The sequence below is a fragment of the Podarcis melisellensis genome (assembly GCF_964234715.1).
Source record: "Podarcis melisellensis genome assembly, chromosome: 8".
In the NCBI taxonomy this organism is placed as follows: domain Eukaryota; kingdom Metazoa; phylum Chordata; class Lepidosauria; order Squamata; family Lacertidae; genus Podarcis; species Podarcis melisellensis.
Window position 1 is genome coordinate 58,067,441 of NC_138540.1, and position 16,408 is coordinate 58,083,848.

Below are 16,408 nucleotides of genomic sequence, written 5' to 3' on the forward strand. Positions count from 1 at the left end.
GCTTCTAAATTGTTAATGAAGTACAGTTACGCTAAAGAATGGAACGGAATGATATTATGAAGTTGAAATCTTGAAATACGTGGAAATCACTTTGCAACTGGCAATGAGAGTACTGTATGATGTAAAATGGCAGAACTTGCTGCTGCCTGTGTTTTGAGGAGGGTTGAGAGTGGTGAGCTGCCTGTTGAAAAAACCAATTTGATATGATCTGCTAAAATAATACAATAAGCTGGCCACTGGAAAGCACTGGTGGGTATGTATCATTTAGTAGTTTGAGGCTGGAGATGTTTAGGTAACTCCTTTCCAGTTTAAAGTTTATTCCTACAGGTCTCTCTGGTTCTTGTTTCAAACTGGATTTCCTTTGCCAGCTCAACTCTGTCTGAAATACCCTCCAGCCTGGGCTGGATGTCAGAACCTCTCAGTTTTCATTCCCACCCAGCAGTTCTTGCTTGAAGGCATTCAGTAACCTTGTCATTTTTTCCCACCTACCTGATACTGTTGAGATGCAGAAGGAAGGCTTGTGCCCAAATCTCCCGACTCTGTAGGCCTAACTTTGTACTTTGGCTTGGATGCTGTGTCAGTGGGAGAATGGAAGTAATGCAGTTACTTTGGCCCCAGTGGTTCACATCATGGTTGTTACCTTGTACAGGTTTTACACATAACAGTCAATAGCACTCCACTAGTGTATGTTGCAGGTCCTTTTATCCTAAGTGTAGAACTGTTCTTGAAGATGTTAACCTTCAAACTAGAAAACACTCTTATTTGTAGAATTTTTACTCAGGTGAGGGTAATGGAAAGAAAATGAAGACAAAGCTGGTTGGTTTGCCATTGGGGTAGAATAGGGATGACTATTGACCAGTTGTCTTAAGTGGATTTTCAATCTGTTTAACCCTCTTGCTATGATATCAAAACAACACTGATTTTTCATCCATTAATAGCAAAATGCTCTATGTGTGTATAAAAAAGCATTTAATTAGGACTTCTGCTTCCTATTCATAACATGTCAAAATTACAAACTGTTGCCTAAAATAACTAAACAATCCTGTTCTCAAACAGATTTTGTACAGAATTATAACATTAAAGAAAGGCTGATTAATGTACTGACACGTCAGCTTTACACAAACCTTAAACTTTGAAGTTGTGCATAATGCACATCTGGTATCCTGCTGATGTGACATCTGTCCAGTGTAACTACCAGGTTTCAGACCATTTGCAGCCCTTTTTATAATAATAAAGATGCAAACCATCATAGTTTTCCTTATTGGCTGTGTCGTCAGATGGAGAGAATGTACTATCATTCCCACTAAAGACACAGCAAGTAAGTAAGGAAGGGGAAGGATGTCCATGCTTATAAATCCATGATTCAATCTTGGTCTTGTTTTGCTTGAGACTTGCAGAGTTGTCCATAGATTTCTAAGCAGTCTCTGTAGGGATTGAAATTGAGTAACCAGTTGCTCAATGAAATAACATTTCACAAGGAAATCAGATTTCTTTGCTGTTCTTTCCCTTGTGGGACTCTCATTGTTCCACTCAGCTTATTCCAGAGACCTGTGCTCATGACACCCCACATCTTTTGCCCTCCATCCAATCCAATCCTACCTTTCCAACAGCCTCTCTGATATTGCTGCCTGAATGTTTCAGCAGTATTTCTAACTGCACTATATCCTATGACATGTGACCTCATTTTCATTTGTCACCATCTACCCTACTGATTAGACATGAACCCTTGACTTTCTCTTTTGACACTTTCCACTTTTGCCTCCTGGCTCAGTCTATTGCAGAGTGGTATACAATGGTGGTTGCGAACCTATTGCTTGTGGCATCAGTTTGCCCAGTAGTGCTGCTGTTGTGTGTGTATGATTGCACTTGCTCTTAAAGTGGTTCATCTTTGCCTCTGTTTCTTGACCTGAGCACACCCCCTTTTGCCCATTCAGTCACCTTCCCTTCCCTTTCTCGTCCCTACAAGAAAATAGGAGAGGGAACAACACACTGACTGGAAGAAGCAGCTGACTACAAATAGGTAGATCAGGTTGTTGACCTGAGGGGCAGGGCATGTGTGTGCTTGAATCAATAGGGCATTTACTGCTCACTTCCATCTACCTTGTGGTAGCAGGCACTCTGCCTACAGAGGCCCTTCACCCCCCTTTTCTCTTTTTGCTAAGTGGATGCTAGAGCTGGCAGGCCCTTTATCTGCCTTGTCCTTATGACACTGGCTCATTTTCTTGTGGAGGCACTTTCCCCTCTTTATTTTCTTACCACCTCTCTTTTTTGTTTTGCTAAACAGAGAGGTTGCAAACTAGCTGATCCTTACCTGCGCACCTTGTGCTTGTGGTGTTAGTGTGTTTTCTGGCTATACATGCTGTTTAGGGTCTTTTTGCTGAACATTGAGCAATATTGGTCACAATATGCATTTTTGCATTTTTCTAAGGAGATGGAGAAGACAATGGTTCCAGCAGGACATTTGCCTTTTGTGGTGCTGGGCACGTTTTAAAGCAGTAACCTTTTAAAAGGTTGTAAAACTTACGCAGACAGGGCATTACTGCATATGTTTACATTTATTAAAATAAATGATAAGCACCAGCACTACTCTCAGAGGAAGAGACCAGAAAGATGCTGTACAAAGACAGAATTTACATTCTATATGGTTCCAAAAAACAAGTAATTTTGGAATGCTTTCAGAAATCTAGAGGCTCTTTTGCTGGCAAGCACTACTGTGCCATTTTGGGTGTCTCTCACAATCACTTCAGTTAAAAAGGCTACATTTTGTTTGAGAAAATGAGTGCGAAAAGGCAGGCTTGTGCTTGAAAGCTTTCTCTGAAAACCTTTGTTAAATGGACAGGGAAATGTCCACATCCTCTGCACACTGTCCAGAATTAAAATGTTCAGCCTTCTCCATGCCTAAGCTATCCTAGGTTATATAGTGTTGTCTGTTGCAAAGAAAGGAGCTTTTGAATGGCCTATCCAACAAGAATTTCACATTCTACTAGACCACCTCTTGTTAAGCAGAATTAAGATCGTAAATCTTTGTTCACCTGGAAAACACACCATGACCAACCTGTACACTTGTGAGTTGAAGCATCTTGGATCATGAAATTTTACATGGTTATATAAACTACTGCCCAACACTCTTAATTTTTGAATTCCTGACTGGGTGCCTCTTATACCTTTGGAACCCTAGGCTCTATCCATTAAGTCTTGCTGTGGCCTAGGGCAGACTTTTCACTTTCTTTGGATTTTACTCTGCCACTGAGAATACTTGTGTTCTTCTCCTGTTTTTTAGACTGAGCATAGGGAAGGGAAGTTTATAAAGGCCACACAATTCTCTCATACTCTTCTACCTTTAAATCCCCAGAAATGGCAACATCATATTTCCCTCCTCCTTCACACCTAACTATTCTCATTTGTTACACCTGCTTAATAACCTCTATTTATTAAGAAGCTGATCTTGTGTTTGTTGCTCTGAACCCCTTACAAAGGAATTTATCTACCCAGACTATGAGGACTGAAGTTGTTCATGCCATTCTCCTGCATGTTTTGGTTAAAGACTGATTTCTAGGCCAGCCCTACCAAAGTGACAGGAGCCTGTCTGCCAGAATAGAGCTAGGCCCTCAGTGGGAAGCAGTTCCCTACTATATTTGAGATATATGTCCCAGGTCAGTCATATAGAACATCCTGTTTCCCAAACACAAAGGGCTAGTCTGCAGAATACAGAGAGATACCTAGAGCAAGTATGGTAACTGGAAGGACCTATAGTGAGAATTTGTCACTCCTTTCTCACTGCTGCTTTCAGATTTTCTTGCAGGCTTTGCTTTCATGTGGATAGTGTTTCAAGAAAGATAGTAAAACCTACTTGTAAATTGATAGTTCCTGGTGTAAGCTGGCCCTCAGCTCTTCCAATTCTTGGTTCTTCTTCTGCTGAAGTTGGACTCCATTCTTCAGCTCCCTCAGCCTTTCTTCCATCTCTTCCACCTGGTCCTGTGGATGGAAAAGCATTGAAATGTTTCAGAAAGGGATGTAGCCTGCATTTTAAATTCACCATGTAGTGTTTTGTACCTGTTGTAATCAGGGCCAGCATATGGCTGATAATTATTCTAGAGGGCATCACATTTTGCTGTCCAAACACATATTTCACATCAGAAGGAGGAAAACCACAGCATTCGATCAGAATTGATCAGTTTAAATTGTTCATTCCCTTTTGTGAATTATATGCTTAAAATAAAAAATTGTTATTAAGATAATAAAAGTGTCTGTGGCTTATATAAATTATGCAAGTTAATTTGACTAACTTGTTTTGTTAGTCATGTGCATAGCTGGGAACCAGGAAAAACTCTTGCTAAGCCTTCCTTTGACTGCAGGTTTCACCTGATGTTGCTTATAAACTTTCAGACCCATCTCTGTAGCCTGAAAACTAAAAATGTCTTTTTTTATATATTAAAAAGGAGACATCTTTGCTTCTTGAGAGAGTGAACTCTATGCTTTTTCTTAGATGGTCTGGATTTTCTTTTTCAAGTAGAATTCTCATCTTTCATAAAGCTGTCAGACTGAAATTAAGTTTACTCATCTTTAAACTATATAAAGACCATCCACCTCACATAAGTGGCTCTGCAGAAGAATGCAATGTGTGGATGGAGCCACAGTTTTTGTATTACAGTGGTACCTCAGGTTACATACGCTTCAGGTTACATACACTTTGGGTTACAGACTCCGCTAACCCAGAAATAGTGCTTCAGGTTAAGAACTTTGCTTCAGGATGAGAACAGAAATCATGCTCTGGCGGCACGGTGGCAGCAGGAGGCCCCATTAGTTAAAGTGGTGCTTCAGGTTAAGAACAGTTTCAGGTTAAGAACGGACCTCTGGAACGAATTAAGTACTTAACCTGAGGTACCACTGTTATATAATTTGCCTTGTAGCTCCTTGGTTGAAAGGCAGAATAAAATTAAAATATTCTCAATTTTCCAGTTGTGCATAACTTGAAGTAGGATTGAAGAAGGAAGGAGTTGTCTTCACAATGTAAGCACAACGTATTGCTCAGAAACTAACTGAAAGCAGAGTCCGACTCATTACTGATGGCATGGTACTTTTGCAGGGGTGCCCTTGCCCCCAGCTGACTGAGATAATGCCAGCCAAACAGCAACTATGCTGATTTGCACTAGCTAAAACTGGCAGCCTAAGAACTCAAAGATTCGTGAAGTTGGTGCAGTTCAGATAAATACGGTAAGTGTTGTGTGAAATCTTGGGAAGATTCCTCCAGAGCAGATTTTGGGGACAGTGGAGGAAGGATGGAGAAGCCTCATTGTCCTAGTGGATGCCTGCTCATACTACATCCGATCTCTGCAACAGTTTCCACCCCCCTTGTATCACTGTGAAGTCTAGCAACTTGCTGGTGGAGAGAGAATCTCATGATACGGACTTCCGGGTTGACGTGATCGGTGTAATGGCGGATTCCCTCCGAGCTCCGGAGGGAATCGGCTCCACTGAGGACGGGTCTTGCCGCGCCGGCGACGCGGGGACCCTCAGAAACCGCAGGTGCTGATACCTGCGGACTTGGTGACTCAGCGGGCACCTTAAGCGCCCCCCCGACAGTCGAAGAGCCTTTTTAAAGGCTGCGGAGAAGGTACGGGGGGTGGCGTGGTGCTGAGAGTAAACCGCTATCTCAGTGGAGTGAAGCCGCAAGCCATTCACCGGAGAACGTCAACTTTCTACCTGAAATTTGGACTGGAAACAAACACCCCCGTGAGTAGAAGGAAATTTGGACTTTAAAAATTTTTTTTAATTGGGCGATCGGGGGGGATGTGCTAAAGGGAAGTCCGCACCCCCCCTTCATACAGGCAATTGGAAGCAAGGAGCAAAAACCTAAGATCGGAAAAAAGATCTTGTGTCTATTGAGACTGATAAGAGATTCCATTAATTCTTGAGAATAAGCTTTTATCTTTTTAAGTTGTGCTGGAGGGAAGAGGCGAATTTTGGAAACTTTTGTGACCCCCCCCCCCTGGACCTGGGAGCGTCCTGCATCAACCTAGCCTGAAGGAATTGGAGTTTGACAGCTGTCAACTGAGCTGTCAGACAGCTGAATAAAGGATAAAATTGTATCTCTTTGGTTTAAAGGTGTTACATATAAGTAGATGTGACTTGAAACAAAGTAAATAAACAACAGGTAAAAGGATTGTTGGCGTAGAACTTTGAACAATGGCAACCCCCCTAGGGGAAACTAGTGACATTACAATGGCTGCAGAAGGAAAATTATTAGCAGAAATAGAGAGAGCTTTCTTTCTCGTGGGAATCTTGCAAGAGCAGACCATGGAAATGGATAAACAACTTACGTCCTTGAGTTCTAAAATAAGCAATCCTGTTGAAGGAACTAAAGACTTGTTTTTGAAAGTCCCCGCAGTCGAACCAGAAAGGATATCCTTGGAGTTGGTGGAAAAGGAAGTCGGAGGAGGGAAAGTGTGGACAAAAAATCTTGAACAGAAATCTATGCTGCCAGGAAACAAAGAAACCCTTTGGATTACAAAACTTGAACAGACGAAACTGAGGAGAAAAGTTAAGGAAGAAGTCCCCGGAAACCATGGAATTTTGAAATTTAAAGGAATAAAGAAACATAACTGGGACTTCCTCCTCTTTTCTGGCCTTGATTATTTGGAGCTTGGGGGATTTTTGGTAGAGCCCTGGCAACAAGTTTCCTTAATGAGGTTTGAATTGGGAGAAGACGAAGCAATCGTGACAGACACCCTTCGAGACCTGAAGACCAGCAAAGAGGACTATTGGCAGAAAAGCCTGAGAGAGACTGAAAAGGATTTGAGAGCGGTGGATGTAAGGAATCCTGGCTAGGAGTCTAATGAGAGGAGAGTTATTTGGGAAGGGACAGATACCCGGGCAGGGAGGGAGGGGAAAACAGATTCTTAAAAATTTTAGAACTTTTGGTTATTGTAAATTTGACTCATATTTTAATATAAAAAAGGGGAATTTATGGTATAAAAATTTCGATTGATCTTAGAAAAAGGATTTATTGCATATAAGAGAATAGGATAATAATATTGGGCCTAATAGGGAGAATTAAATTGGAGAATAAGGAGAATAAGTTTAAAGAGGGAAATAAGAACTTGCTGATTTAAACAGGGGAAGTGGGATGTATGTGGGGGGGTGGGGGGAAGTCATATGTGTTGTTTGTCTTTATAAAATGTGAAAACCCAATAAAAATTATAAAAAAAAAAGAGAGAATCTCATGATACTTGCAATGCAAAATGCAGAATTTATGCTGAAGGCCAGACTGGTTTGTGGGATTATTTCAGCCATGCAAAAATATACCACAGCTACTGCTCAGGACAAATTTCTTAGAAGGCTCCGTGTTTGAGCCCGGAAGTCTAAATTATTCCTATTTTTATTGGAGTTACTTTCCTCAATGGATTGAAGATTTGTATTTTTAAACTACCTGCATGTTATACTTCAGCTTTGACATTTCCAGAATTGACAGCTAACCCGTGTTGAATTTTCAGCCATCCCCTAATCAAGACAGGGCCTTAGTCTTCAACCATTAGCGGGGGTGCAGGGTGTCTACACAGATGGCGGCAAGGATGGAGTCACAGTGGCAAGCCATGCATTATTTCAAAGGCATTTTCCTTACACTCCCCGTATTGCAGTAGTCAGGCCTGGTTCTAAAGCTGAGCCCTTGGTACAAATAAAGCACTGCTGAGATTCCTGATGTTACATAAGACTCAGTTGCTCTCAGAATTCAACTTGGCTGAATGTGTCATAGGCCGTTCCTACCCATTGAATGCTTCTTGCCTGCCTTGCCACAAAAATAGGTGGCTATTTGTGTGGTTCCAGAGAGGGATCTAATCACATGGTTTGAAGCAGGGGTGGTTAACCTTCTTTAGGCTGACCCCACATGCCACCAGTGGGTGTGGCCAAAAGTGCCCACACGGGCACAGCCCTCCTTCCCCAGCTGATCCTAAATAGCTGAGAGGAGGTTATTGCCCCCTCTCCACTCATTAAGCAACCAGTGAGAGAGTGATTTGAGCTCTGTTCCACCCATTTCAGTGCTGTGTGTATATAAATAATATGTGTACGGGAAGGAAAAACTGGATAGCTTCCTCACACATCTCAACAGCCTACACCCCAAAATACAATTCACTATGGAAATAGAAGCCAACAACCAACTTCCCTTCCTTGACGTCCTAATCTACAAAAAACCTGATGGCTCCCTAGGACACACTATCTACCGGAAAAAACACACACACCAACCGCTACTTACATGCACAATCACACCACCACCCTGCACAAATAAACTCCGTAGCCAAGACTCTCATCTCCAGAACCAAACGCCTGGCTGACAAAGACCACTTGACAACTGAGTTACAGAATCTCTCAAATGTGTTAATTGCCAATGGATACCAGCAAAACAGGGTTACGAAGCTAATCCAAAAAGAAACACCCCCCAAAAACCAAGACACAGAAGAAAACAATGGCATGGCCCTCCTTCCTTATATCAAGGGCACTACAGATAAAATTAGCAAAATCCTCCATAAACACAATATCAAAACAGCCTTTTGCACCAACCAAAAAATAGCCAATATCCTCAGAAACCCCAAGGATAAAATCCAGTTGGAAAACCAAGGGGTCTATGAAATACCCTGCAAAGTCTGCCCAGCCACGTACATTGGACAAACAAACAGACGAATAAATGCACGTATCGCAGAACACAAGAATGCCGTCAAAAAAGAAGAAAAAACTTCCTCTCTTTTCCAACACATGAAAGAAACAGGACACGAAATTAATTTTGCAGATTCCAAATTGCTCTTTAACATGGAACATCACCACAAGAGAATAATCATGGAAGCCATCGAGATAGAGAAACACCCTCACAACATGAACAAGCGTGACGACACATCCCGCTTGCCAGACATCTGGAAATTAGCCCTCCCCACAAAAACTGACACCAGATCCAGAGGCACACAGAACGCTATCACCAATCAACCACACCAGACCCAAACCCAGACCCTCTCCACAGATAAATTACAGACACCATCCAGTAGCCAAACCATGGTGGCACCTCCGGATGCTGCACCCCCCTGCAATCCCTACACAGATCTGGCTGACACAGGCCACAAAACCACAGCTCGCCCCTATACACGAAGCCAAGCCAGAGCACAACTAAGTGCAGTACAGCCATCTTCTCAGAAAAACTCTTCACAAAGTTCAAGAGGTCAAGACACAAAGACTTTAGCAACTAATCCACACCTAATGACCCACCTAAGTGGTACTCAGGATATCACTCAAGAAATCACTCAAGATATCCCTCAAGTAATTAAGGAACAAAAGAAGAAAAGGCACACTAGCCTGGGAACTTCCTCTCTGCCCAGAACATTGGAGGCTATACACCACACCCCCTCAACAGTATTTATAGGAACTCAAACACTGAGATCCTGCTCTGTTCCAGTAACAAGAAGCCGAAAGCACCAGCCTGAAGATGACGAGTGAGACCTCGTCGAAACGTCGCCTAGACACCCCAACTTTTACACGGGAAGACACCCGAGGACACCAAAACCTGCAAATATGTGTATATGTAAATAAAATTTGGCACTGCCCAAAGTGACATCTAGGAGAGGGCAGGGAAGTAGGGCGTCGGATCTGGCCCCTGAAATGGGGGTTAGTCACCCCTTGTAACACTCAAAAAAGAAGTAAATAGAAAAATGATTGGAGCCCAGTTTTTCAATATGTTCAGTGTAAGAAGAGGAAATGAAAAAACCAAGAGCGATCAGGGTGTTGCTCTTCCTTCAGCTTCTAAACAGAATAAGGAATGTTAAAAGGAAGTTTAAGTAAAAGGTCCTGCGGCATCTGTTTTCGCATGCACCTTGGTGAAAAGCTGCTAAAACCTCTGCAGGGATTATGGGAGGGATTATACAGGGTGAGTCTTTTAAAAGAGGCCCCGTGGAACATGTTTAGTCTGTATCCACGGGGCCTCTTTTAAAGGACTCACCCTGTAGAACCCAGCCTTTGGAGGAGCTTGCATATGTGACTAGAAGGGGTGGAAAAGAGCAGTCACATTTGCATAGCAAGGAATGTGTCTCACTCAATTCCTGTAAACTTCCTTGGACCTTAGAAAACGCTAAACCTTTTAATATACAGCATTTCCTACCATCTGTAAATAAACTTGAGTCAAGAAAGGCAACTGAGTCTCGTAGGAGCTGTTGATGGTTTGGTAAAATCCAGATATGGATGCTGGCCAGGCTAGTCTCCTCCCTGTTCCATTTAGAAGTAGTTCTTATTTTTAAAGAAATAGCATTTACACATCAGCCTTTGGTATTACTGTGTCAGTGCATTAAGTGAAAGGTCTACCTAGTCCATGGTTCTGTTTCCACAGTGGCCAACTGCATGCCTCTGAAAGTTCAGAAACAGGGATTTAAGGCCATAGTGATTTCTCTGTTGTGTCATTACCAGATGCTGATATTCTGAAGTACACTGCCTCTGAATGCGGAGGCGTCATTTAGCGACATGGCTGAGAACCACCGACATGTCTGTCCTCCAGGCATTTGTCTAATTCATCTAAAATAGTGCCTTTCACTACAGATCAAGTATGGAACATAGCAAGTCGGTTCATCTAGCTCATAATTGTCTAACACTGAGTGACATCAGTCTTTCCCAGTCCTACCTGGAGATGCCACAGATTGCATCTGGGACCGTCTATAGGTGCTGTGTCACTGAGCCATGACCCCTGTATTAATTCCATATAAATTATGTGTTAATGTGACATTTTAATATGTGTTAAAGGTGTGAGGTACATCTAAGACTCTGTACATGCATTTTCCTGGAAGGCAATACTTTATGCTCAGTAACTGTCTTTTAAAAAATCAATAAAATTTGTAATAATAATAATAAAACACATCAGGAGATATTTTGGGATAGTCTCAGCTGGGGAAGAAAGGATTAAGGCCACTCTAGATGCAATCCATCCCACTGAAAATCTCTCTCTGCCCCCCATTCTGGATTTAGGCTTGGGAGATAAGCTTTCCTGATTGCAGTCTTAAGGAAGAGAGGATGCTGTGGGCTGGTTGACTTCAAAGCCCCTCCTATTGGCTCCCAATAGGTTCTTTTCCAAGCCAAATTGTGATGTCTCTTGAGGGGCTCCCTATGAAAAAAATATTGCATGCACAGTATTAATATAGTCTTCTACCTGATGTGCTAGTTCTTTTTACAGGAAGGAAGATGTTTAACCTGCTCCTTCACTATTTCTCTCTCTTTGAGCTGATAGCTAAGATATACCTCTATAAAGGACCAGTCAGACAGAAATTTCCCTGGTACAGCCTGACAGGAGTGGCATCTCATTCTCCCAATAGTGTATGTGAGCTCAGATATTCTGGAGTCTGTGTCATGGCAGGCGGCATTTCATCAGATAGGCAGGTGCTACATCGACCTGCTTGGCAACTAGCTTTAGAGCAGGGCAGGCTGCAAGGCAAGGCTGTTAGGTAGCCTTTTCCAACTGGTTCCCTCCAGGGGTTTTGGACAGTGACTTCCATCCCCCTTCCCCATTGGCTAATGTGAGCTGGAGTCCAAATCATCTGGAGGGTACCATGCTGGGAAAGGCTGCCATCAGGCATACCTTGTACTGAAGAACTTCTTCGTCCCGTTTTTGCTTAATGAGCAGGATCTGTTGCTCCAGGTTTTTGTTCTGCAGCAATAACTTGCTGACCTCTCCCTGCAGTGGTCTCAGAGTTTCCTTTAATTTGTGAATCTCGCCCTGTGTCTTTTGCAAAGCCTTTCTGCTGGCTTCTCTCCTTTCTAAGAGGCGCATCAGCTTAGGCTCATACTGTTCTTCCAGGCCCTGACGTGTCTCCGCCACAAAGCTCTCAAACTCCATGGAAAGCCGCCTGCTTGCCTGCAGGTAGCAGCTGCTCCTTCGCCTCCTCGGAGCCTTCAGCTGTTCTCTCAACTGCTCCTTCTCTTTCTCACAAGTCTCTCTCAGTTGGGATAGCTCCTCTGAAAGCTGGCTGACCCTGCTTTCCAGTTCTTCCCGGTAGACAGCAAACTGGGCCACGTCGTGCCTCCTGTTTTCCAGTTGGTACTGGCACGCCACACATTCCCGAGTCACCCTAAAAAGCTTCTGTTTCACTTGCCGAATTTCATCCCGCAGACTGTCCCTTTCAAGCTCCACCTTGGCATGCAGCCTGTAGGCTTCGAGGATCTCTTCATGGGCTTGTCTGATTTCCTCAAGAGCTGGTTCCCGTAGGAGCATCAGTTCCTGAATAAGCTGGTCCCTCTCCCTCTCCAGCTCTTCCACTGCTTCAATGCACTCCTGAAAATGCTTTCCGAGATCCTCAATGCTTATGTCTTCTGCATCATAATATACTTCCTCGTCTTCCATGTCTTCCTGCAGCACCTCTGGAGAGCCTGTGCTTTCTGTGTCTTGAAGGAATGGCATGTTGATGGGGTCCAGCATCTCAGGGGTGTCTTCTCCATCAAGCTCTAAGAGTGCTCCTGGAACCCCAGCAGCTAGCTCTGAGAAGGCTTCTGCATTGTCTGAATCCAGAGCAGGCTCAGAGTCTGCCATCACTTCCCTGGAAATAAAAAGCAATCATGGAATCAGACCTACAAATGCCTGAACAACGGAGCTCATTGAGCATAGGTAGGCATTTGAGAAGCAGATGCATCCTCCCTCAGCTGAGAATCCTGCAAATGCAGAAAGCTTTGAAGAATTTGATGCTTTGTTACCAAGGCCAAGAAGTTAGCTTCCTCCCCCAACTTCTCACCATATATCCCAGCTGGTTCCCCTAGAGCAATGTTTCTCAAAGTGTGGGACATGTACCCCCAGTGGTACACAAAAGGGTTTCAAAGGGTAAATGGCATACATTTTTATTTTGCTTTACCATAGGTTTTTTTAGTTGTAGAAAACAATTCATTAAAATTTAGTATGAGAATGGTGTGCTATGTTAAAACAACCCCCAAATTATTTTTGCCCAAAAAGGGATATGCTGGTAAGACTAAACTCTCAAAAGGGGTACGCGGTTATTGTAAATTTGGGAAACACTGCCCTTGAACATTAATAATAATAATAATAATAATAATAATAATAATAATAATAATAATACCCCGTATTTCGCATACCTTATCTTTCTATTAATGCAGTATGATCACATCTTACAAACATTTAATTTGCGCAATTTCAACATGGTTGAAGGCAGGCTGGTTGAAATTATACAACTTAAATCCAATCAAGGTGGATTGCTTAGAAGCTATTTTTGCACCAGGCCCATTTGGGGTTACTGTACCTGGCGCAAAAAGGGCTTTTAAGATCTACTTGTTACACGGGCTCTGGGAGGACAGGGAATTTCCCCCCACTTTCTCCCCCTCATCCGCAAGCTGCAGGGATGGCTCCAAGAGTTTGGGTATACATTATTTTCTGTGTACCCTGTATGGGCAGAACCCATAATTCTCTTGGTGCGTCAGGGGAAAAAATCCAGGCACAACAGTTATCTAATAAAAATATCAGGACCATTAAAAAAACCACAAAGGCTTTTAAAATGTGCTCTTAATGAAGTAGTATACCATTGTTGTTCCTGTAACAATTCTACATGTTTAGAGACAACTTGTAACCTTGTTGAACAAGCCTCTATATGTTGAGTCGAATGTGGTAAACTAGGTATGGCTGAATAAACTTTTTCCGGTCTTCTTCCACCTAAGCCTAAGTGAATACAGCTGCCATCATTCTTCCCCCAACCCACCTTCATTTCCCTCACATCGTTTTCTAGACTGTAACCAATATGGGGCAGAGACTTATTCTCTTACTCTTTATAAAGTGCCATGATACACATGATACAAAAATGGGTATAAAATATAAATAACAAGTAATGGCTGGTTCTAAGAAAAGATCGGGGGTAGGGGAACCCTGGCGGAAATACACTGACCAGAACAGCTATATTAAGTGAATAAATAAATATACTTTAAGCATGTGTTGCATTGCATTGACAAATGGGGAGCAAATGAGCTAAGAGGTGGGTTTTTTGTTTTGTTTTGTTTTTTTGCCAGGCTACTTAAGTACCAAGGGGTCAGTTGGAGGGGAATCTGTGTTGCTTTAAGTCATTGATTACTAAAAAGAGGGCAGCTTTTTTATTTTAATTGAAAATGCTGACGCAGCCTCAGATGTACAGAAGAGAGTGCCCAAATGAGCTTGCATGCACGCTCTGCAAGATGGCTGAGGATGGATCAAAATATCACAGCAGGCAAGGGATATTATTGAGGGGCCCTGGTTTCCAAGCAAGCAAGCATTGTAGAGTAGAGTCATCCCCTGAAGGAAGAGGGTGTGTGCAGCAGCTGTCCACAGATGAAAGACCTCTTCACAAGATAAGGCTTGGGTGAATGTGCACTGTGTCTAAATGGCAGAGAAGGAGGTGTTTAATCCACTGTCCTTAAGAATGTGGAGCGCCTGAACAACTTAAAGAGGTAAATGTTCTGAAATAGAACCAGCTGTAGTGAAATACCCGATGGGCAATGTGAGCAGCACATTGAAGGGCCAGTTGGGTAACATGCACTTTAACGAGGGGAGCAGGGAAACCTCCATGGAATATTTAATGGGAGAGCACCTGCAGGGTGGCCCTGCCATCAGGATGTCGGAGACACAGGACACATCCAGGGAGCACCAGCCCCCTGCCCTCCAGAGGCCCATAGACATTTCAGTAAGGTGGGTACATGAGAGCTTCATGGCAGATGGTACCCCACCCCCTGTTAAGTTGTTGGGGAAGGGAGTGCCATTTGCATGTTCTGCTTCAGCTCTGAGCACCACTGGAGATTATTTTCAGAGATAAACCTTCTCTTTTCCCAAATAAGGTATTTTTCCACCCTTGTGAAAACAGCAAAGTGAAGCAGCCTTCACTTCCATGCTTGCTATTTCTTAGTAGCTGGATACAGAAAGCTTAGGTGAGGACTGGTGCAAAGCTCTTTGGTTTCAACTTCTGAATTAGGACCGGAATCTGTCACCAATCATCTATCTAGCAGCAGCACGATTCCTTCCTTGTGAAGATTTTTTCACAGGCAAATGGTCTCGCTGTCCACCCAGGCAGATTCAGACAGTCCCTGCTTCTCCCCCCTCCTCTCTGTAGCAGGATGTCGTGCATCCAAGCTGATATTTCTTACTTGGGCAAAGAAAAACCACGTACAAAGCCAGGGAAGACAGCCTCTTTCTCAGTGGTCCAGCAGCGGGTGAAGGCACTGTACCTTTCTTCCTTTTTCCAGTCAGGCCTGCGCTGGCCACAAATGGTCTGGCAGGCAACCCAATTGAGCCCACCCTTAATAAACCTGATGCTTTCGAATCTGAATTATTCTCCAACCACACCCCGTTTCCAAAACTGTTAGGTTGCTCCCCTCTCCCCCTTAAATGAGCCTAGTTCTTTTTAGCTTGGAGCATCTCCTTTCCAGCTACTAGAACAGAAAAGAGAGCCCACGCTCACCAATGAATGGTAGCAATTTAGCTCTTCTTACCTTTCTCTCCAGGAACCAAGTTCCTTGTGCCCCCGGCCGGACAGGCTTTTGGCATGGGGTGGGTGTGAGGTTATTAATAAAGAGTGCAAGAAACCGGAGCCCCCGGGGCCACCCCCACCTCAGTCTCTCTGGAAACGGCTGTGCAATTCTAGTGGAAAGGCTGACACCAGATCCCTGCCTACGGAGTGGGGGGTGGGGGAGGAGGCGGGGAAGAGGAGGCGGCCGGCTGGCAGGCCTCTCCACTCGCCTCCCAGTGCCAGAGGCAGAGTGGTTGGCGCTTGGCTCTGTCTGAACTTTCAGCAGCGGCAAGAGGAAGGCTGCATTGGGAGGGGCTGGGAAGGAGCAAGCCTCTTTAACCCTCTCTCTTTCCATCACCTCCCCCCCCCCTTTGCATGTATGTTGGCAGCCACATGTGAATGCTTACATGAAATACAGGAATGTCTAGAAACTGAGGAGACACCTGTGCATGCCGAGGGTCATGGACGTGTGCTTTCCAGTACTTGCTGCTGTTATGTTCCGAAGGTGTGGTGGGAGGGAAGACTAAATGTCTGGTTTTGTGATGGGAGAGGGAGAGGGGGAGAGGAGGAAAAGATGAGACCAGAGTAGTAATGGGTGGGCGTTAGGAAATGCATAGCCTTGCTGCGCAATCTTTTGTATGCCAGCTCAGTCCCACTGCGTTCTGTAGGGCTGCTTCTTAGGTAGGCATATACAGTGGTACCTCGGGTTACAGATGCTTCAGGTTACAGACTCCGCTAACCCAGAAATAGTACCTCAGGTTAAGAACTTTGCTTCAGGTTGAGAACAGAAATTGCGCAGCAGCAGCGGGAGGCCCATTAGCTAAAGTGGTACCTCAGGTTAAGAACAGTTTCAGGTTAAGAATGGACCTCCAGAACGAATTAAGTTCTTAACCAGAGGTACCACTGTAATAGGATTGCAGGTT

The 16,408-nt window shown here is 43.8% G+C and overlaps 1 protein-coding gene across 2 annotated transcripts; it reads right to left on the bottom strand.

The window, feature by feature from the left end:
- Positions 1-952: 952 nt before the first annotated feature.
- Positions 953-15,690, bottom strand: SYNC (syncoilin, intermediate filament protein). Of its 2 annotated transcripts, none has more exons than XM_081924206.1 (4): positions 15,469-15,690; positions 11,597-12,551; positions 3,851-3,975; positions 953-1,424 (listed from the first exon to the last, which is right to left on the bottom strand). In XM_081924206.1, exons 2-4 carry the CDS (start codon positions 12,542-12,544, stop codon positions 1,364-1,366), a joined length of 1,134 nt encoding a protein of 377 aa, XP_081780332.1. In that variant the 5' UTR covers positions 12,545-12,551; positions 15,469-15,690; the 3' UTR covers positions 953-1,363. The 2 variants fall into 2 exon arrangements, with proteins under 2 accessions (XP_081780332.1, XP_081780333.1); XM_081924207.1 differs by lacking the exon at positions 15,469-15,690 and adding an exon at positions 15,147-15,235.
- Positions 15,691-16,408: the final 718 nt, after the last annotated feature.

Bases quoted from the DNA above. Each gene is read 5' to 3' on its own strand.
- SYNC (XM_081924206.1), bottom strand. From the start codon at position 12,544: ATGGCAGACTCTGAGCCTGCTCTGGATTCAGACAATGCAGAAGCCTTC. The intron at 3,976-11,596 runs GTATGCCTGATG...TTCCATCCACAG, and splicing joins AAGAAGTTCTTCAGTACAAG to GACCAGGTGGAAGAGATGGA. The intron at 1,425-3,850 runs GTAGGTTTTACT...CAATCCCTACAG, and splicing joins CAGGAACTATCAATTTACAA to AGACTGCTTAGAAATCTATG.